Source organism: Gopherus flavomarginatus, chromosome 7 (assembly GCF_025201925.1).
Source record: "Gopherus flavomarginatus isolate rGopFla2 chromosome 7, rGopFla2.mat.asm, whole genome shotgun sequence".
NCBI classification, from domain to species: domain Eukaryota; kingdom Metazoa; phylum Chordata; order Testudines; family Testudinidae; genus Gopherus; species Gopherus flavomarginatus.
Window position 1 is genome coordinate 87256338 of NC_066623.1, and position 22065 is coordinate 87278402.

The following is a 22065-nucleotide window of genomic DNA, read 5'->3' on the forward strand; positions in this document are numbered from 1 at the left end:
AGCCATAACATCGGCCACACGGGTCTCAGAGCTGAAAGCTCTCACAGTGGACCCACCCTACACCGTCTTCCATAAAGACAAAGTACATCTACGACCCCACCCGACGTTCCTCCCTAAGGTGGTGTCCGCCTTCCATACAAACCAGGACATCTTCCTCCCCGTCTTCTTTCCGAAACCACACTCTTCTCGGCGGGAGCAACAGCTACACTCCTTGGACGTACGTAGAGCGCTTGCTTTCTACATCGAGAGGACCAAGGGGTTTCGGAAGTCCCCTCAGCTGTTCGTGGCGATCGCAGAACGCATGAGAGGGCAACCTATATCCTCTCAGAGGATCTCCTCCTGGGTAACTGCTTGCATCCGCGCATGCTACGACTTAGCTCGTGTCCCCTCTGGCCACCTCACAGCACACTCCACAAGAGCCCAGGCGACATCGGCGGCCTTCCTGGCGCACGTGCCTATACAGGAGATATGTCGTGCGGCGACCTGGTCATCGGTACACACTTTCACCGATCACTATGCGTTAGTCAGACAATCTAGAGATGATGCGGCCTTTGGCGTAGCAGTTTTAAATACCGCCACATCTCGCTCCGACCCCACCGCCTAGGTAAGGCTTGGGAATCACCTAACTGGAATGCATATGAGCAATCACTCGAAGAAGAAAAGACGGTTACTTACCTTTGTAACTGTTGTTCTTCGAGATGTGTTGCTCATATCCATTCCAAACCCACCCTCCTTCCCCACTGTCGGAGTAGCCGGCAAGAAGGAACTGAAGGGTGGCCGGGTCGGCTGGGATATATATTGGGCGCCATGGCGGCGCCACTCCAGGGGGCGCCCAGCCGACCCGACTGGGTTGCTAGGGTAAAAGTTTCTCCGACGAACGTGCACGCGGCGCGCGCACACCTAACTGGAATGCATATGAGCAACACATCTCGAAGAACAACAGTTACAAAGGTAAGTAACCGTCTTTTTTAGCGCTACTCCTGTCGTCGGGGAGGAGTACAGAAACCGATTTAAAGAGGCCTTTATATCAATATAAAGGGTCTCGTAGTGTGGATGGGTACAGCGTTAAATCAGTTTAACGCTGCTAAAATCGGTTTAAACGCGTAGTGTAGACCAGGCCAGAGATGCAGTTACATGGATGCCTGAATCTGGGGGTTTGTTTCCCATACCCTTTGACACTCTGCCATGCCCAGTCTTTCAGAGCACTGTTTTAACAAACAAAAATTAGACAAAACATGAAAAAATAGTTCCTCTGCCCATGTGCCACAGCTCCCAGAGACTTTTCTGCCCTCTCCATTTTGAAAGGAAGAGACACTCTTCCCTTCAAGCTGCCTGCTTCAGAATCTACTGCAGAACCCCAGTTCCCTCTCTCTACTAAATGCTCTCAGTCCTTTACAGATGTCACCCACATAAATCTGATAATCTGGCAGGGCTGCCTGGCTCAAGGTCCTCTGGCCCTTGTAGGAGCAGATCTCCTTTGATACCGCTTCATATAATTCATAATACAGAGTCTAGGTCTCACCTCCCCCTTACCACTATATTTCCAATATTTTCTACTGGAACTGGTGTGTGTATGTATAGTGGCAAGTTTTACTGGAATGTAAAATGCAAAATAAGTTGGCAAATGTGACCTGTATTTGGGATGAAAACAGTCTTGGAACTGCTAACAGAACAAAGTCACCCCTTCAATTTTTTCTCTCTGCTTCAATTGGGTTTTAGGTTTTCAGGATTATTTTGTCTCTCTTTAGTTAAAAATAAAACAAATTAGTTTTGCAAAGAATATAGCTCCTTGAAGGGATATTTGTGGTCAACGATGTAGGTCATTCCTCTGGTGGTGGAGAGGGGGTGATTTTTTTTTTAAACCTGGCCTCAAAGTGATTATAATCCTGCTTTAAAGAGCCAATATGTTGAAACGGCAGAAGAATGTGGAAAACTCTGCCAGAGTCCAGACCAAATGAAGACCGCTGTTGCCTCCGAATTTCTGCATCAGTGCACAAGCGATCTCGCTCAGCTCCTCTTTCTCCGTGGTGCGATCATGTAGCACCGCCCGTTTCTCTGGCTCTGCTAAACGGAATATGAATCAAGCGTTAACAGTTCTCATCCCACGAGGCAGGGAGCGATTTCTCAAAACGGTTCTGGGCTGCAGCCAAATGACACCCCAGCCCCTGTACACACGAGGAAATTCTACATCGCCAGAGCCGTGAGACGGTGAAGCCAGCAGCTCGCGTTCGGCTCCACTTCGGCAGCACGTGGCTTCCCCGCTCGCTGTAGCATCGCGACCTGGCAGGGAGGCGAATTAAGAGAAAACAGCCGCTCGATTTGCCAGGTGACGGGGCCTCGTCCGCAATGGAAGGAGCCGAGCAGCGCTCCCCTCGCGGCGTTACTTCCTCTCTCCCGAGGCTGGGGCCAGAAGGGGACGTGGAGCCCGCACGGGCCCCGCGGCAGGGACACGCCGTGCAAGACGGGGGAGGGGAGGGGAGGAAGCAGCGCTGCAAAGCCGGGAGCGGAGAGGGAATGAAAGGCGGCGGGCGGGGCTGTGGCACGTGACAAAGGCCGAGGCGGAGGCGGAGGCGAAGGCGGGGCGGGGAGGTTCTAAAGCCAGGGCACGCAGGGTTCTCTGCGGGGCGGTCTCGCGCAGATGAGGGAGGGGGTGGGGCGAAAGGCGGCAACCACGCGCTCCTCCGTGCTGCGCGCGCATTGAGACGTCCGTTTGCTCGCAGGCCGCGCGCGCCTCTGGCGGGCGAGGCGGTTCCGCTGAGTGGGCGCGGCTTCCACGGCGTGCGCGCGCGCGCTGTGGCGGAGTCTGCGCTGTTGTTACTCTTGCGCTGGGAGCCGTGGCGTGGAGCTTCCGCCATGGAGGGCCCCGGGCCTGGGCTCGCCGCGCGGCCGCTCACCGAGGATGAGATGGCGGAGGTGAAGAAGGAAGTGAGTGAGGCCGGGCCGGGGCCGAGGAGCGGGATACTGGTAGACCGGGGGCGGGTCGGGTCGGTCCTCGCCTCCTGCCGGCCGGATGGAGTGTCACGCGCAGCCCGTGCAGCCGCCCTTCTCGTATCGCTGGGGGGCCGGAAAATCCCCCCCCCCAGACCCTGGGGCGGGGCTAGGCGCGCGCCATCAGCCACTCCCGGGGCGTTGTCTCGGTTCGCAGGTGTCTGGCGGAGACCCCAGGAAGTGCCGCCCCCGGGCCGCGGGGCCCACTGAGCACCCCGGTAAATGACACACCCCGTGTCCTCGCGGGGGCGCCGCTGACCGCGAGCTGGGTTGTCCCCTCCCCCTCCCTTTGCCTGGTCACAGGACACACGCGGGGGTCGTGAAAGAAATAGTGTTGTTCCTTCAGGCAGGATGTCCGCGTGTAGCTCTGTTCTCAGTTAACATTGACACTGTGGAAAGGATCAGAGGCCAACCAGGCTGGGGCTGTTTGTGGTGGGAAAATAACACAATTCCCTGGTTTTGAACAGTGAGGCTGAAAGTATTTTTTAATTGTATAGCTTGGGGCCAAATGCACGCCTGTTTGTGTTTTGTTTGTTAACTGTTCTCCTGATCATCCAATACCGGAAAGTGGAATTGACTTCAGAAGCCCAGATCTGATGTTATTTTGACCCAGGGCTGTAACCAGTGTGAGTGGGGCAGTCCTCCAGGGCGCAAAGCTGAAGGGGTGGAAAAATGAGGGCAAAACTGGTGCATGGGGTGGGTACACAGGATCGTGTTCCTGTTCTCCTGATTTTTTTTTGTTGTGTGCCCCTCAAACCTCTGATAGGCTGGGTGGCTCACTGAGTTGAGTCAGGGGGTGGAAGTGGTGCACCATCCCTGAGCCCCACCATGCAGGGCTGGCCCAAACCACTTGGTGTCACCATTCATCCCCCCACCATTGTTCTGCCCCAGGGGTGTGTGGGGCACACTCCACAGTTTGAAAATCTCTGTGGGGTGGTCACATGCCCCCTCCCCAAACCTTTAAATTGTGTCCTCCCCACACTATCAACAAACATGTAAGTGCTGCCTCTGAATGGGGTGAGAAAATGATGAGGGGGGAATGGTAGGGCGTGCAAATATGTTTGCTTGCCCCGGGTGCTAAAATGCCTAGTTATGAGGTCACAGCTGAGCCATAAGTGACTCTAAGGCATAAAAAGGTTAGTGGAAAAGACTCACAAGGGATTAACAAAATATCAATATTCTAAGCTTTATTTTTGGTTCCTTTGGTGCCTAACTACATTGGCTGTACAAAAACTATCAGCTTCTAGCAGGCAATATTATTTATTTACTCCTTATTCTCTAGCACTGTGGATGTTTCATTAATATCCTTATAGAATCAGGTGTTCTCAAACGGGGGGTTGGGACCCCTCGGGGTTGCAGGGCTATTACATGGGAGGTTGCAAGCTGTCAGCCTCCACCCAAAACACCTCTTTGCTTCCAGCATTTATAATATATAAAAATGTGTTTTTTAATGGGGGGGGTCGCACTCAGAGGCTTGCTATGTGAAAGGGGTCACCAGCACAGAAGTTTGAGAACCACTGTTATAGATGGTTGGTGTCTCCATTCCAGCAGCACGGTGAAGGTCCAAGGGCATGGGGGAAACCACTGCTTAATCTCTTTCAGGATTCCAGTCACTTCACAGCTGCCATCTCTAAAACAGGAAGAAAGAAGCAAGCTCAAAAATAAATGAAGAGAAATAAATGTTACAGGAGTCACAGTTAAGAGCTCGGTTACATTAGTGCGGGAGGGAGAAAATAATTTGTGCGCCAGTCCTGCAAACACATACGCACATGCATAAAGTTAAGCGTGTGAGTGGGTCTGCAGCATCAGAGCCCTAGATGGTTGAAGATATGCTGGTGTATAATAGATGAGAGGATCCAGATCATTTATTTTGTTGTGAATATTTAAATCAATGTTACAGGGTACGGAGATGTTGAGAAAAGTGGAATGGAGATATCCAGCCTATCAAGATTAAGATAATTTGACCATGAACTTTAAAAGCAAGAGGAGGAATTTTGTGTCAGTGTCAGAAAATTATTTGTTTAGGATGAGGCCTAAGCAAAGATAAGATCTGATAGTTTTCCAGGATGAAAAAATACACTTCCGTACTATGTAATCTAATTCTAGGCTAGACTGCAAAAACAGCCACTGGACTGAGTTGCTTCCTGAAGTACTGAAGTTATTGATTCATTAATGATTTTTGGCAAAACCTGCTGTAACTTGTGATTGGGGTCTTGTTCATTAATTTATTTCTGTTTTCATACACACCTGTTTTGCATGTTGGTGTTACTGCTCCTTGTTGAAATTTGTTTTACTGAATCTCTGAGAGGTACTGAATTGATTTTGTTCAGTAGTTGTTTATCTCACTTCCATCATTGGAAGCTTTATGTTCATTTCAGTGAAGCATGTCTGTTTGACTTTGGTTTTGGTTTCTTAAATAGTTGTCTTCACTGCTTATGTAATTTACCTGAAGTGCTTTGTCAGAATTTGTGGCACATGGTTTTTCATGTTCTTGCTTGTGTTAAAGAACCACAAGAGGGAATAATACTGTGTTAGTTAACATCTAAAATTCTAAAACCCCCTTCATCTTCAATAAATATATTCTGATTTGAACGTAATACCTAGTCTTTCAAATTTATTTGTTATTGTGACAACTATGCTTATTTAACAACTTCATTTTTGCAAAAAGGAAAACTGCACCTATGCCACTTCAGTCTTGTCAGTCTTCAGAAACTAAGCAGAGTTGGACCAGGTCAGTGCTTGGATCAGAGAGACCTGTAGAGAAACATAGGGGCTGCATGGAGTAATATGAGTCAGTAAAATACATCATTCTCTGAGTCGGTAGTGAACCAGTGTCTCAGTTTGATGATGGAGTTGGGGAGGTGCTCTTTTAGATGAGTTGTAAAATGGAGGTGTATACTGCTTGTGATAACTAGAATTGCCTAGAAGTAAGACTGTTAATTTTGGTCCCTTGGCCAAATGCCAGTTTACCTACATTTTCCCCTGTAGTTTTTGTTACGTTTTTCTTATGTTCTTAACTGTTAAACATTTGCTGCATGTCACACTGGTGATAGTTGCATTTGAATGTGAAAATTGAATTAGTATGATTTAGTTATTAAAGTTTTTGGTTTTAAAATCCATCTAGATGAATCAGTATAACAAATCTGTTTAACAAATAAGAAGCATCTGGCACTGGCCACTGTTAGAAGACAGTGGTCTAGCTGGACCGCTGGTCTTAGTCAGTATGGCCATTCCTATGTTATGTTCACAATATAGAATCATTATTGATATTCTCTCATGCATTTTTTAATACTAGAGAAAACAGATTGTGTTTGGGAAGAAGTTAATTTTTGAGACAAACTGTTAAAATGAAGTTACGGTTGAGATTACTTAATAATTCAGGGTAAAACACATCACAGGGATATTGAAATTATCCTAAAAGAATGTTGAACCAGGAAAGTCAGAGTTAAAATTAAACTGAAAAGAAATCTAAATGTTAAGGTGTGAAAATGTATAGTTAGGGCACCCAAACAATTTTAACTCTGTTCTGTAGAGAAACCATCCAGAAAACATGTTTATGGTCTTAGTATTTGATATCTCAAATTACACTGATTTTTTTTTTGAAAGACAAGATTTTCTTTCCCTCTCATTCAAAATGGCCATTGCCTCTCACTGTTCTTTAGACAGCTCCATTAAAAATGTCACTCTTTTTACTGCAGCTACAGGAGCAAACAAGATGTTAGGATACATAAGGAAAAGGATGGACAATAATCAGGGCCGGTTCTACAGTTTTCGCCGCCCCAAGCAACACGCTGAATTGCTGCTCTGGGCGGCGGGGGCAGTCCGTGTGCCTTTAGGGCAGCAGGCGAGTTTCCGCTGCGGCGGCAATTCGGCGGCAGCTTCTATGTTTAGCTAAAGCCGCCCCGGACAGCTAAACATAGAAGCCGCTGCCGAATTGCCCTCACCGCAGAAACGCGCCTGCCGCCGTAAATGCACACGGACTGCCCCTGCCGCCCGGGGCGGCAATGTGGCGCGCTGCTTGGGGGCAAAACAACAGGGACTGCCGCCCCTTGCAGAATGCCTCCCCAAGCACCAGCTTGAAATGCTGGTGCCTGGAGCCAGCCCTGACAATTATATAAAGGCGTTATGTTTTCAATATTAATCAGTGATGATGCCTCACATGGAATATTGTGTGCAGTCCTGGTTACCCCATCCCAAAAGGGATATTACAAAACAGGATGGGGTTTAGAGAAGAACATTGAGACTGATCAAAGGCCTGGAAAAACTTATTTGAAGAGAAATTGAAAAGATTGGAATGGTTTATTTTAGAAGGGAGATGAATAAGAGAGGACATGATAAAAGTACACATAATTTATGGTAAATTGGGAGCTTGCGTTCTTCTCATCTCAAAACATAAGAACAAGGAAAACATTTGATTAAATAAAAGCTGAATAATTCAAAATCAATAAGAGGAAATAGCATAAAAAAGTATGTGTGATTAAGCTGTGGAACTTGTTGCCACAGGAAGTCATGGAGACCAGGAACTTTTCAAGTCTGAAAAAGAACAGCAGTGAACCACTCCATGCAAGACATTGTTGTCAGTCCTAAAGTTTCCTCTTATTCTAAACCGGGGTAGGCAACCTATGGCACAGGTGCCGAAGGCGGCATGCAAACTGATTTTCAGTGGCACTCACACTACCCAAGTCCTGGCCACCAGTCTGCAGGGCTCTGCATGTTAATTTAATTTTAAATGAAACTTCTTAAACATTTTAAAAACCTTATTTACTTTACATACAAGAATAGTTTTAATTATGTATTATAGACATATAGAAAGAGACTTTCTAAAAAGGTTAAAATGTATTACTGGCACGCGAAACCTTAAATTAGAGTGAATAAATGAAGACTTGGCGCACCACTTCTGAAACGTTGCCGACCCCTGTTCTAAACTGTCAGCACAGCTAGCATACCTCATAAGGCACAATTAATTTTACCTCAAAAGAGAAATTGTTGTGTGACAGATATAGCTATTTCCTGCAGTATCCTTGGATGACTTTATTGTATTAAGGGAGATATGACTATGTGAGATTTGGGAGTTCAAAAGACTATACTGAAAATGTGCCAGACACTTTGGACTTTTGGATCAACAAGTATTAAGTGGATTTCCTGGAGAATCTCTAGGGAGAGATTAATGCAAATTATCCAGCTCTGGTTATGGTATGCCCTGAGAAGAGTGTTGTCTGCTGCTTATCTGTTACAGAAGGCCAAGATCAAAGGCCTGACCTATATAAAGCGACAGCTGACCTGCCCAGTTTGGGTTCAGATTCCAAAGGTAATGGAAGCAGATGTTTATGAAATTATTGGGAGATGAACTATCTCCAATCCAACAGCTTAATCATTAATATTTGGGGGATTTTCTTACCATGCTGTATTAGGAGGAGAACATCACCAGACAAACAGGGAGATCCGCTGGTGGGCCGGGATGGTTTGTTTACCTGCAGCGTCTGCAGGTTCAGCTGATCGCAGCTCCCACTGGCCGCGGCGCGGTCCCCCATTCCAGGCCAATGGGGGCTGTCGGAAGTGGCGGCCAGAACATCTCTCGGCCCACGCCCAACCTGCAGATGCTGCAGGTAAACAAACCGCCCCGGCCTGCCAGCGGATTTCCCTGACAGATCGCTTGCCAAAGATTGCCAATCCCTGGAGTAGACTGCACACCAGCGTTGAAGAGAGGGTTAATCATCATACCCCACAACCAGCACGAGTTCTCAGTTTTGAATGAATTAGTCTAAAGGAAGAAAATATTCTTTCTACACCAGCAGGAGAAGCTACTGCTGTTAAAATTGAGATTATCACTTCAACAGTCTCTGAATCCAAGTGCTTAAGTGACTTCTACCAGTTCACTAGTGGGACTTTCTTTAAAACATCATCAGCAAACACACATCTTGAATGGTTCACCCTGAGCTATGAAGTTTATTATAGTTGGCATTATGGAGGGATGATTGCTGGGTGTCCATGTCATATCCAAGTCCTCTTCTCAGCAGTTAAGGTTTGACCCTGGTACCGAGTATTGAGAATATTTGCAAGAAAACGAGCTGGAGATAGTGCTTGTCCCATTCATTTTTTTAATGCTTGTAATTTAACTCTGTCATTGCAAATTCCTCTTCTTAAAATCTCGCTCTGTTCCTTCCAAATTTCAACAGTGTCAGCAATAAAACAGCTATTTTCCTGCATTTTGTTCAAGGCTATAGAAATAGGCTTCAGGGTACTCAGCATGTGTTCAACATTTCTCTTATGCCCAATGTTGAGAACTTTGGCTGTGACAGTGCCATCTATTTTTTCATGATTTTCTTCACAAACTGTCATCAGATTAGGCCAGTTCTTGATTCAGGGCTTAAAACAATCCACTACTAATTTCCATCGCACATCATTTGGGAAAGTTAGCTTCGTTTCTCCCACTTTTTTCAGAGCAGCTGCTGCAAAGTGGTTGTTACGGAAGTATTTGAGATTTCAACATTAGCCTTTATTTCTGGAACACTGAAGTCTTTGGCTTGGAGGTGCATCAAATGAGCACTGTAACCGTATGTTATTAGCTTGGGACTCTTCTAAATAATGTCTTCTCATCTTAAATACATTTGTAGCATTGTCTGTAACCAAGCTGCGTACTGGACATTTGAATTTTTTTTCAGTTTGTTATTGCTTTTACTGCTACTTCTTGTAAGTATTCTCCTGTGTGTGCGCATTTCTTGATGATGTATCAGTTGTTTCTGTAAGGAAGACATTGCCTTCTTGTGTTGTCATACAAGTACATACAACAGGATCATGGTAGACATTGCTCCACCCATCAAGAATTAGGTTAACAATTTTACCTTCTAGACCTTTTGCACACTGCTCAATTTCTCTTTCATAAATTTTATCCAGCAATTTGCCTGTGACATCTGCTCTATTGGGTAGTCTATCCTGGTCTTAATGACTGAACCACGTTAATGAGTTGTGGGTTCTCAATCATATGGAAAGGACAGTTTGTTGCATAAACAGACCGGGCAATTTTTTCATCAATTACCTCTTTTTTTGTAATCTGCTGGTTCTTACCACACACTTATCTCTGGTTGTTTCTAGATGATGGAGATTTTTTTTCCTTTTTGCTCCATACATGATGTGACTGAAACACTCTCATTGGCAGATAACTCTGAAACTACAGAAAATGATGGCAATCTTGAAGGTGGATAGTCTTCAGAATCCTGTATGTTGAGGATGGATTCTCCTAAACAAAAAAATGTATTTATTTAATTATTATTATTACCATACTGTTCATTTAGTATTACTCATTGCATTTAGTGATACTCAGTACTACTTTAAAGGTGAAATTGTAAAAGGAAGATCTGCCTATTTCAGCTATTTATTTTTTATCACAACTGCATCCAAAATGATAGTACCATAGAGTAACAACTATATTTTTTGCTCAAACATGAAAATTCAAGAATAGTCCAGAAGGAAGACAGGCAGTCCTTAAGAAAGAAGTATGAAATAAAGAAGTTTACCAACCTGAAGATCCTTCGTGTTCAGACATGTTCCTTCTCAGGAGGAAGCTGTGTTGAAGATGATGAAAGGAACACTTCTCATGATGATTCATTTGGGCAACCAGGCCTTGCGGTTCTTTGTTGCACTGTTTGCATTTTGCACACTTGCCTCTTACCCACAGGTAGAGGAACTTCATTAAAATATTCCCAAAGTGGGTCTCTTTTACAGCCTGCTGCCATTATAGGTTTTCCCTTCTAGTGAGAGAATAGAAGATCTACCATATCTCAAATCAGTGAAGGCTACACTCAGACCTCAAGACTTGTGGAATATGGTGCTCAAACAGTTTCACTTTTGTTTCTACTGCCTGTCCCTCCCTTCTCACATTTATCTCCAGGCTACTACTCCTTGTCTAAATCTATTCTGCTCCCAACAATCTTCTATTCATTGAACTTTTTGAAACTTTGCACTTTTAGAGAGAGGTAAGGGATTGACCCTGTGTGCACAAATTTGCAGAGGGACAATAGGGTTGAGGTCTGTTATTTCTCACCTCTATATATTTATTTATTTGTTTGCAAACATTTTTGCTGTTAATAAGCATGTTCTCTCTGGAGACACAAATCCAGTTTGAGAACTGCAAAACTAAGCATCTCTGATGGTATCTTCTAGACTGTGAGCTGCGTCCCATAGGGTGGATAGAAAGATTAACCTAAATAATCTATACAGAAGCCCTTGGAACCTGATAAAATTGGGTCCCTGATCCATGAACTATTTGAACTCATTAACAAAACTTTTCTTAAACATTACATCAGAGGGGGGCAAACTATGGCCTGGGGGCCACATCCAGCCCTTGAGCTCCAGCCAGGAAGCAGGGTCCAGGGCTTGTCCCCACTCTGTGCATGCCGGGGCTCCAAGCAGCTCCTGGAAGCAGCAACACGTCCCCTCTCTGCCTCCTATGCATAGGAGCAGCCAAGGGGCTCCATACGTTGCCCCGCATATCCCATTGGCCAGCAACCATGGCCAGTAGGAGCCGCAGGGGGAGCGCCTGTGGACGGGGCAGCGGCAGAGTCACCTGGCCATGCCTCCATATAGGAGTCATGGGGAGGACATGCTGCTGCTTCCGGGAGCTGCTTGAGGTAAGCGCCGCCTGGAACCTGCACTCTGATCCCCTCCTGCCACAACCCTGATCCCCCTCCTGCCCTCCGAACCCCTCAGTCCCCACCGGGAGAACCCTCCTGCACCCCCAACCCCTTGTCCCCAGCTGCACCCCCAGCTGAAGCCTTCATCCCCTCCCACAACCCAACCCCAATTTTGTGAGCATTCATGGCCCGCTATACAATTTCCATACCTAGATGTGGCCCCCAGGCCAAAAAGTTTGCCCACCTCTGTATTACATGAATATATTTTCTCATACTATAGAATTAGAATTTATAATCTCTATAATGAGATATCTTTGCGCTATAATGTATCTTTAGATAGGGTTTTTCTTCAAAAAGCATTTTATCAAAAAATCCAATTTAAATTAAAAAATTCTGACTTTTATTTTTTTTAAATCATTGATTTTTATCCACCCTGCTTTTTTCTTACATATTTCTTTGAAGCTTTGCAAGTGGTAGCAACAATAGGCGATCTAGAGTAAACAAAGCACGGGTGGCTACCAGCTTTTAATATTGGCATATCTGAGCAAACTGAGACCTACAGTAGCTGGCCTGTATTAGATCAGTGTGTGTCAACATTTCCAGACTACTGTATGCTTTTCACGAGTCTGATTTGTCTCGCATACACCCAAGTTACACCTAACTTAAACGACTTGCTTACAAAATCTGACATAAAAATACAGAAGTACTAAAACAGTGCTTACTTTCTGATTTTTACCATTAAATTATAACATAAATCATTTGGAATATAAATATTGTACTTGTATTTCAGTATGTAGTATACAGAGCTGTATAAACAAGTCATTGTCTGCATGAAATTTTAGTTTGTACTGATTTCGCTAGTGCTCTATATGTAGCCTGTTCTAAAGCTAGGCAAATATTTAGATGAGTTCATGTACCCCCCTGGAAGGCTTCTGCGTATCCCCAGAGGTACATGTATCCCTGGTTGAGAACCACTGTACTAGATCTCCCACTAATGGTCATGCGATGATGTGAAATTAAAAAAAGGTTATCTAGTCATCAGTTCTGGTCATTGGCCAGTTATGTCACATTAGGAACTGTACTCCCGATTTGGCTCAATGCATTCATCCACCTGATGAACCAAGGGTATATCTAAACTAAGATAAAAGGTGAGTTTTTAGAAAGAGTTAGCTAGTCAAGTGAAAGTCTAAGGTTCAGTTTGATCAGTGAACCGGTGTACATAAGGGAAGTTTTATTTGGAAGTTTTAAAATGTGTTAGGTAAGTTGTTTTTTAAAATGCTTTTTATTCTAGTCTAGATATACCCTAAAAGAGCAGCTTTCTGCCTCTCCTTTAGAGGGAGCTAGTACCTACTTGACTAGGTCTGATACATACACAACCCAATAGAGGACAGTGGTGTGTATATATGCATACATTAAATACAATAATTATTTTATAGTATCTTTTGTATAGAAGACCTGGACCCACTTTAGTTTTCATACCAGATGGGGCTATATTTCATTACTGTCTGAAGTGTTCCTTATGTGTCAGTTTAATGTTTAGGGTAAAGAATATATAAATAAGGTTTTATTAGACTTGTATATCATTAATTTTTCCTTTTCCTTTTGAAAAGTGCTTCAAATAGTAAGATAACATACTCTCTAGTTTGTCACCTTTAGTCTACTTGCCAGAGATACAGTACATCTTGGAACTGTCTCTGTAATGTCATAGCTGTGCAGGCCACTTTATGGATATGAAATACAAGATCCCTGCCTCAAAGAAATTAGTCTAGTAAAAATTAACACAAGGAAAGATGGAAAAATAATTTTTGGTGAGTGCATCAACATGCTAATGCGTTAAGCAACAATAGCTGGCTACTAAACATGTGAGCACTAAATTTACTCAAATTGATAAATCACCCTGTGTTGCTTTTTCTCTTTAAATTTTAAGCAAATCAAATAGTTGCTCAGCCACTCATATTAAGGCATTGGGCAAATGTTTAAATGCTCAGTACATACCCACTGTTTCTGTTCATTCAGTACACAGGTTAGACAGCATACAGGAAACAGTGAGACATAATTGTCTTATGCAGGGGTCATGCATCAGTCTGCAACTGTAACAGGGTAAATCTGGAGTAAGTTACTACAACAGTGAAATTACCCTATCACCAGTATAACTGAGTAGAACTGGGTCCTCTGTGCGCAGGATGGATGATGTAGTGGTGATGCAAACCTTTGTCATATGTGGAGAGCTGCCCAACTTGCACACTAACTGAGGCACAAGTTATGTGAAAATAGCATAAGGAATGTGCATGAGAGCAAAGTTAAGATGGCACACAACCTTAACATTGGCATTTCTTGATTTCTTTTAAAATGCACCACTTGTTCTTCTATCATATTTTGTGTGTGTGTGTGTAAAATTGAGATTATCTATATTCTCCCTTTCCTTCCCTTCCATTTTTTCTTTGACTAAAACAGGATGTTGAAGTGAATCTCTTAATAGCAATTCTCTCTCTAGCAACATGCATCACTTCATCAGAAGCAGCCGTTTCCTGTTGAAATGATGAATCACTGACATTATAATGTTGTTGCTAGAAGTTAACAATATTTAGCAATTTTTCCAGCAGTTCATGGACTAATATTTAGTATGTAGTGTTTAAACACTCTAGTATCTGTCTTAATCAGGCATAAGTTAATAAATCCAAAGGCTGACCATCCTTAATTTTGGCTATAGTGCACAGTTAAACCACAACTATATGAACACATTACTACTTAATATTTAAAATATATTTATATTTAATTTCCTCTGGGCCTTATTTAATGGAAGACTGTTTACCTGAGAGGGAGATTTCACTGGGTGTTACTTTTTAAAAAAAAGTTATAAATACATTATACAGACACATGGAGAATGGATCTCTGGCTGTTGGGTAACATGGCAGTGGGGTTTCTAATTCTGAAATGTAGGTTTATAATCCAGTACTGATATCATCTGAATTTGAATGTTTTCCAATATATCCTCCTAGCCACATTGAAAATCAGCTAATGACAGTAATGTTTTGTCTTTTTTTAGGCTTTAGAAAGGATGCGTCCCTATTTGTGTGACAAAATTATCGCGGAGAGACACTTTGATTACCTGCGATCAAAGAAAATACTCACTAGAGAGGACGCTGAAGAAATATCTTGTCGACCCTCAAGTAGGAAGAAAACTGGGAAGTTACTGGACTACTTAGCAGAAAATCCAAAGGGACTAGATACTTTGATTGAATCTATTAGAAGAGAAAGAACACAGAACTTCCTGTTAGAAAGGATAACTGATGTGGTGTTGAAAGTCAAAAATGAAAAACTTGAAGCTCTCAAAGGTGAGATGTTTAAATTGTTAAACGGCAAAGTAGATGTTTATCTCAGAGGACTCTGTAAAAGTGCGTAAACCAAAAAACATGTCTGTCTTAGCTTCAGAATTCCTTTACAGGACAAACAAACAGCATTAGACTTGGATTTAAGCCTCTAGGGACAAGTACCCATGTCTTTTTACCATGATAAGTACAGTGATGCTTAATCAGTCACAAAAAATAATGATCATGATTTATGATGTACACAAAGTATTTTTGCATCTTGATCTAAATCTGTCAAGCTTTGCTTTCCATGAGATTATATTGCAGAATTTGAGCTTGGTGATCAGCTTTCCTGATGGGTTCTCTCTTGGAACACTATTTTTTAAAACTTACTATGCGCCTTAACGTAAAATGAGCCTGTATTGGGAAACTAAACCATCACTTTGTGTGTCAACATTAAACAAAGCTATAAACCTCAAAATCTTATGTATATATGCACATATGTGCTGCTGCCTCAGCCTAGCATGCATGGACAAGGATTTTTTATGTTGACACACAAGAAATTGAATCATAACTTGATGTCACAGAGTGTATTCAAAGTTGAAATTACATTGTAATTCATAGCTCTAAAAATATCCAGCAATTAGTCCTAAGAAATAAGTTGAAGATAAGATGAAACCTAGAAGAAAGTAAATCTTAACGGATTCTTCTTTCCAAGGTTTACATCTTCCCTGTTTTTCCTGACTTTGCTTACAAAAATAAGGCCCTGTTCCCAGTGAATTAGATCCATAGAACTGCTAGCTGAAGAATACGTTGAAATACTTCTCTTCACCCAAAAAATGTCCTTTGTTTTTGAGTGCGGGGTAAAGAGAATTTTTGGCCTGTGTTCTCCTGCTAGACTGACTTGAAACTGAAGCCTTACTTATCTCAAAGACAGCGTATCCTTTTCAAGAGGTACTCTGTCTTTACTGATCCAGAAAAACACAGTCAAGTTGATTGTGACAGATACTCATTGGTCTCCTACGAGGAACTCTGTAAATCATACAGGCCAAAATTTTCAATCCGGAATGCCTAGACTAAGGCTTCTAAATCCATATTTAGGCACCTAAATATAAGCAGCTTAGTTCTCACAAGGCCTTGGCACCTTCAGCTCCTAATGACTGCACCGGAACTTGTGATTCTCGGCATTTGTGAAAATCTGGCCACTTTAATGTAAGAAGTTATATGGATTTAAGAGCCTAATGTTAGCCCTCAATTTTGAAATGCCTTAACGAATTATAAAAGTCTCAAAATTACTTCCTTTGGTTAAAGTAGTAATAAAAGGAAAGAGAAGGTGGAAGGGGTTCAGTTTCTGCAGTTTTTGTGCTGTAAAAAAAAATTCTACTTGCCATTTTCATAAATTTCAGGACATGAGTGGGGGGGGACAGGATTCCTGAGAGGAAAGAGGTGAGGATAGGGATATTGGAGAAGATAGATGGGAACAGAATGGGGAAGACGAAAAGGACAATTAGTTTTTTGTGAAAGATTAACTAATTTGACTTTAATTCGCACTGGAATGGTGTGATGTCAGGTGAGACTGAAGTTGACAGGAGAGGAGCTCTACAAGACAAGTGATTCACTTTGATAAAATTTAAGTACCTATGCTCTAATTTGATGGCTTTTAGAACATTTTAATAAATGTCATTGAAGTAATTTGAGGGAGAAGCTGCCTAGATACATAGCAAATTGTATTAACATGCAAACCTGGTTTTGTTTAGGTCTGAGCTGCAGCAGCTGTATGACTTCAGTGTATGGAGGAACAAATAATCTTTCTAGGTCATACTCCGATGAATCCAATTACTATGAAAAAGTAAAAGAATCTACCCATAATCAACCAGAAGAACAGTTTAGTACAGCTGCTTTTGTGTCTGCTTCATCTCTTCGTTCAATGAATTTACCAATTGTGGAGATGGGAAGCACAGAAAATGCAGTCTTCTCCACCACGCTTCCAGGACCTGGGGATCCTGGAGCACCCCCTCTTCCACCAGAACTGCAGTCTGAACAACAGGAAGCCAGTGCCAGTTCAAGTGACAATCGTTTTCTGCCTTTAAGATCTCGTTCTCTTCTACCACAATGACTTCAATGACTCTTTTTCCTGTCTCTTTACTTAAAGGAGGGGGTGTTGTGAGACTTTTATATATCTTTGCAGGCAGCATACAGAATGTTTCCAAACTGTTAAATCGCAAATAAGGAGAAATAGCCTATATGAGTTGCCCCCCTCCCCCCAAAAAAAAGTTTAAAGAGGTAATCAGTTGACTCTGTATCTTACAGTTTCTTTAGTTTCTAGAAGTCTTTGATTCCACTAGTGCTGTACCTTGTTTGGGTTTTTTTTAGGATTTCATGTTAATGTTGTCATTACTTAAATTTTTCCAGTTAATGAAACAAATATTTATTCTCCAACATTAGCAGATTTTGATATTTTTAGCAAGTAGAGGGGAAATGGCTATTACAAAAGAGAACACTTTAAAAGGACTCTCTCAGAACTTGTATATTTGTACTAGTTCTAAAAGTTTGCCAAACTAATCTTTTACATGGCATAGGGTAAATTCTTCCCTCAAATTTATGCACACACCACTCCCATTGGGAGGGCAGAACTTGGCTCTTTGTAGCCATGCATTTTTTTAAATGCTTATTGTCAAATAATTCTCAATATGCTAATTTTCTGAACCTTGTGCTCTATTTTCCTCCAAACATGAAAGGCAGATACTACACTGAATAGAGTTCATATATGATAAATGCATTTTTACATACAGTTTTTAAATATAATATAGAAATCATTGGTTTGAGATGCATTTGTTTTAATTTAAATTTATATTAATAGTGGAAAGGAATGTCAGCTGTTCAGATCCCAGTAAGGGAGTTGCTCAGTAGCTTATTTATAAAATGCCTTTATTTAAGTAAGGGCATGCTTCTGTAAGGAGCAAAAGGTGCAGTATTTAATGGGTGGACCTAGCAGGAGGATGTCTTTAACTGAAGTACTCAAGGAAATATTGCACTGCAGATACTTAATTTTTACACCCTACAGTAACACGTTTACATTGCAAGTGATTTAAAATCTAAACCAAGTTTTAACTGTTTTAACATGGGAAAAGTTCTCACCTTCTGACATAGTACAATATGTTTGATCCTTTCATACTTTCTTTCTCATTCTAATCCTCACTTTGTAAGACTGAATTTTAGAAGATTAAGTGTAGAAGTGCAAAATGACAAATTTAAAAACCGTATTACTCAGGATTATGTACAGATGTCTTTACACAGAGTATTTTTCTAAAGTTACATTTTCTGTTTATCAAAAGGTAGACTGGATTTTATTTAAAATGTATAATTCTGACACTGACTGCTAAAGTAAGATAAGTATTCTAGTCTGTCACACCCAGATTCTATCTCTAATGCTAATTCTCCTGCAGAGGCTATATGCTCAGCCTCTGGACTTCAGAGGAGAGCTGCCTCACGTTGTTCATGGGTGATGACAGCCAAAAGGAGGCTGGTCTCATTTGGGGACTGAGAAAAGTAAACAACAAAAGTATCCTATAGCTATTTGTTGTTCATGTCTGACTAGTCCATGGATGTTAACTCAGTTCAAATAAACTGTCAAGTTTAATTAGAATATCATGTAGAAACAACTTTAGTATAAGAATGAGGTAGCTTACATATGACAAAAATATGGGCTGCTTTTATTAATATATGACACCAATCACCATGTTTTCAGGTATCCATCCATCTAAAGCACACTGAGCCTGATTTTCAAAAAAGCAGATTACCCACAAATTCAATTGACTACAGCTTGGAGTTGTGGGTCTCGGCACTCTTAAAAATCAAGTTAAGTGTCTTTAACACCCCTATATTTTGAACATTCCCAACAATTTTTTATGAACTCTGCAGGTATTATCTATTGTAACTTATTTTGCTATCCTGCTGGAAGTGATTATAGAAATTAGGCTAATTTACTCTATCTGGATCTGAGCCCGAGAATTGCTGAGAGCCTTGCAGTCAATGCATCCAGTTCGCCTTCCACTCAAACTAATGCTAAAACTTATTTAGGAGCAAGAGCAGGCCCACTGAGAAGTGAATGGTTCAGCAGTTTATATGATGTACTTAATCTCTCATGGGATAGAGTTCTGTGGTTACAGGAGATCCCCCAAAATTGGGTGAATGCGGGAGGAGGGGTTGATCCTGTGCAAACCAAAAATATACAATGTACATGGGTTCATAATGTGAATGTTAGAGATTTGCTAGGTAATTACCAAATGTCTGGATGTTTACCACAAACTCTGTGTGCAGTAATTGCTCCGTTGTTTTAACCTGAGATCTTTAATGAATGTGTGTAATCTTACCAAATGCTTGAAACCTATGCATTATTTTAAACAAAGACTTAATATCACAAACTGTGTTGAATTTTATTTTTTATTTTTTTTGCATAATTGCTTGCTTCTCTCCTCCACACCCTCCCCATTACCTTTCTTTGTGGCTTCTGTTACCTTAAAACAAAACATCTCTGGTCTGCTCAAACCGGCTATAGATTACTGCAGTATGCTAATTTAGAACAATTCCATGGCATTGAATTCTGGAGCACTGTTGAGGAAGAGGTGTGCGTGTTGAAGAGTACTCCCTTAACCTGTCCACTTCACAACTCTTGATTCTTTTGAGTGCCCATCCTCACTTGAGGCTTGAGCATTCCATGGAACTCTTCCTAGGTTGGAGAGACTCCAATGTGTAATTTCTAACCTAACCTCCAATAGCATGATCTTTAAAAAAATAAATGAACAGTGATCATCTGTTCATTGGCAGAATGATAAAAACTATCTTCCCTAATCTGCTGTGTTTGGGGAGAGGGGGAGGGATGGGGTGGGTGGGGGGGGAGGGTGGGTACAAGTACTAAAATCAGGCTTCATTCTGCTTCAACTTTACTGACTGATCTATAGAAGGTGCTGTGTTGAGCCAGACCCTGTTTCAACACTAGTTGGCTACGGTAGAATTATACTCACCTGGGGAAGAACACATCTTTAAAATGATTGAGCGAGCATGACTGGAAAAGGTAGAAGGCTGGAGAGCTTCTGACCCAAGTTTGTGGGGTCTAAACTAGGGAACATGTTATTTTTAAAACAATTACCTAACATGATTTTGATATACCCCTTAATATTAGGGTAGACACAGTTTTACTATCTCTGCAGTGGAGTTAGTTGGTTACATAACCTAGGTGTTTAATCTCTCTCAACTAATGTGATAGTAATTGTTAAACTGGGTGTTTTTAAATTGTTAGCTAGGTAGAATTAAAAAAAGGAGGTACTGGCCTTATCTACATGACTTTTTAAACCAGGTATTAGAACATTTTTGAAAAGCTCAGTGTGGAGAAAGAGCTGTATATTTTAACACAGGCTAAGTGGTTGGGTTAAAGCTTAAGTAACTACATAGGTGACCGGTTGAGCATGTTTGTAACATAAAGGTAACATAACATAAACGTAACATAAACATAAAGGTTTATCTATACTAGACTTTTCAAAGGCATTAGACTGTTAACACCTTTTTTATTCTCCTCTAGATAAGGTCTGTATTTTTTTAAAGGAAATATTTCTCAGTATTACCTCCATTTGTATACCTATGTAGGATCAAATAATTGTAAAATACAAACTCTAATAAGTATCAGAGGGGTAATCGTGTTAGTCTAGATCTGTAAAAGCAGCAAAGAGTCCTGTAGCACCTTATAGACTAACAGATGTTTTGGAGCATGAGCTTTCATGGGTGAATACCCACTTCGTCAGTATGCATCCGACAAAGTGGGTATTCACCCACGAAAGCTCATGCTCCAATACATCTGTTAGTCTATAAGGTGCTACAGGACTCTTTGCTGCCTTTACAAACTCTAATAAGTTTGCCATTGTACAATGTAGCCTACTAGTGGAATATAAACAAGATCTCAGCTAAGGCAAACAAAATAGAGTGGTTCTTAGTTTTTCCATCAAATATTGGAGTACTCCAACTCCAAATTGAAAATAAAGGGTTTGAGCTTTTTGTACTACTGACTGTTACGGAATAACCTATCCAAAGCACACACCTAGTGGTTCTCAAACCGGGGGTTGGGACCCCAAAGTCGGTTGCAATCCCATTTTTAATGGGGTCGCCTGGGCTGGTTTAGACTTGCTGGGTCCCAGGGCTGAAGCCCAAGCTCTTCCACCCTCAGTGGTGGGGCTCAGGTTACAGCCCAGCCCTCCCCTCCCCACCCCTGAGCAGCATGGGACTTCAGCTTTGTGCCCCTCCAGGTTTCTGTCTCCCCTCCTGGGGTTGTCTAGTAATTTTTGTTGTCAGATGGGGGCTCAGGGTGCAATGAAGTTTAAGAACGCCTGCACTAGCCCTTATCAGTTGGTTATTGGCCTATTGTACATGCTGAAGGATGAGAGAGTTGTGATTTTTTCAAAGCAGTCAATCAAGGCTGTCCCTACTCTTACTTGCGTATGTTCTCATCCATGTAAATATCCACTACGCTTCTTTAACGAGTCTTACAAGTTAATGATGAGTGGCATAAAAAGCATAGTTCCTTTGAGCAATTTTAAATCTGTTTTCTAACGGTTTATTTGAATGTCCTCTGCCCTGCTTTGTTACTATGATGAGGAGGAAAGCGATGGGGCAGGGCCCTTGTACCCGACCGGCAGCATCTTGTATGGCCCGCTCAGATCCCCCGTGATCTAGGGTGACCAGACAACAAGTGTGAAAAAATCAGGACGGAGGTGGAGGGGAATAGGAGCCTAAATAAGAAAAAAAATCGGGACATCTGTTCAGCCTATCCCCATCTGATCTCTAAACAGTAACAGTCCTTCCCCGGCCTGAGCTCTCCCCGCCGCTCCACTCACTGGGGCTGCCCATCTCTGGCCTCTTCAATGCCTGCCCCGGGCCGGGGGAGAGCACGTCCGGGGTGCCCGCCCCCTCGCGGGCAGTGGGACCCCTGTGTGCGAGGGAGCCGCAGCTCAGGGGACAGCGGGGCAGCTCCCCGCGCAAGGGCGGCGCTCCTGGCTGCCCTGCGGGCGACCACGTGAGGGAGCCTGGCCCCGCCCCGGCCTCGCTCGCTCCCGGAACCTTCGGTTCCAGGCCGGGTTTCCGCGGCCGCT

The 22065-nt window shown here is 42.5% G+C and overlaps 1 protein-coding gene and 1 long non-coding RNA gene across 3 annotated transcripts; one reads left to right on the forward strand and one right to left on the reverse strand.

Annotated features, from left to right (window-relative positions):
- Positions 1 to 2777: 2777 nt before the first annotated feature.
- BCL10 (BCL10 immune signaling adaptor) lies at positions 2778 to 19350 on the forward strand. Of its 2 annotated transcripts, none has more exons than XM_050962226.1 (3): positions 2778 to 2925; positions 14665 to 14953; positions 16684 to 19350. In XM_050962226.1, exons 1-3 carry the CDS (start codon positions 2854 to 2856, stop codon positions 17040 to 17042), a joined length of 720 nt encoding a protein of 239 aa, XP_050818183.1. In that variant the 5' UTR covers positions 2778 to 2853; the 3' UTR covers positions 17043 to 19350. The 2 variants fall into 2 exon arrangements, with proteins under 2 accessions (XP_050818183.1, XP_050818182.1); XM_050962225.1 differs by lacking the exon at positions 2778 to 2925 and adding an exon at positions 10406 to 10663.
- On the reverse strand, positions 4161 to 5841 carry LOC127055345 (uncharacterized). Its single transcript, XR_007775462.1, has 2 exons — positions 5236 to 5841; positions 4161 to 4618 (listed from the first exon to the last, which is right to left on the reverse strand). It is a non-coding gene; the product is annotated as an uncharacterized LOC127055345 (long non-coding RNA).
- Positions 19351 to 22065: the final 2715 nt, after the last annotated feature.

Bases quoted from the DNA above. Each gene is read 5' to 3' on its own strand.
- BCL10 (XM_050962225.1), top strand. From the start codon at position 10,562: ATGATGAAAGGAACACTTCTCATGATGATTCATTTGGGCAACCAGGCC. The intron at 10,664-14,664 runs GTAGAGGAACTT...GTCTTTTTTTAG, and splicing joins CACTTGCCTCTTACCCACAG to GCTTTAGAAAGGATGCGTCC. The intron at 14,954-16,683 runs GTGAGATGTTTA...GGTTTTGTTTAG, and splicing joins AAAACTTGAAGCTCTCAAAG to GTCTGAGCTGCAGCAGCTGT.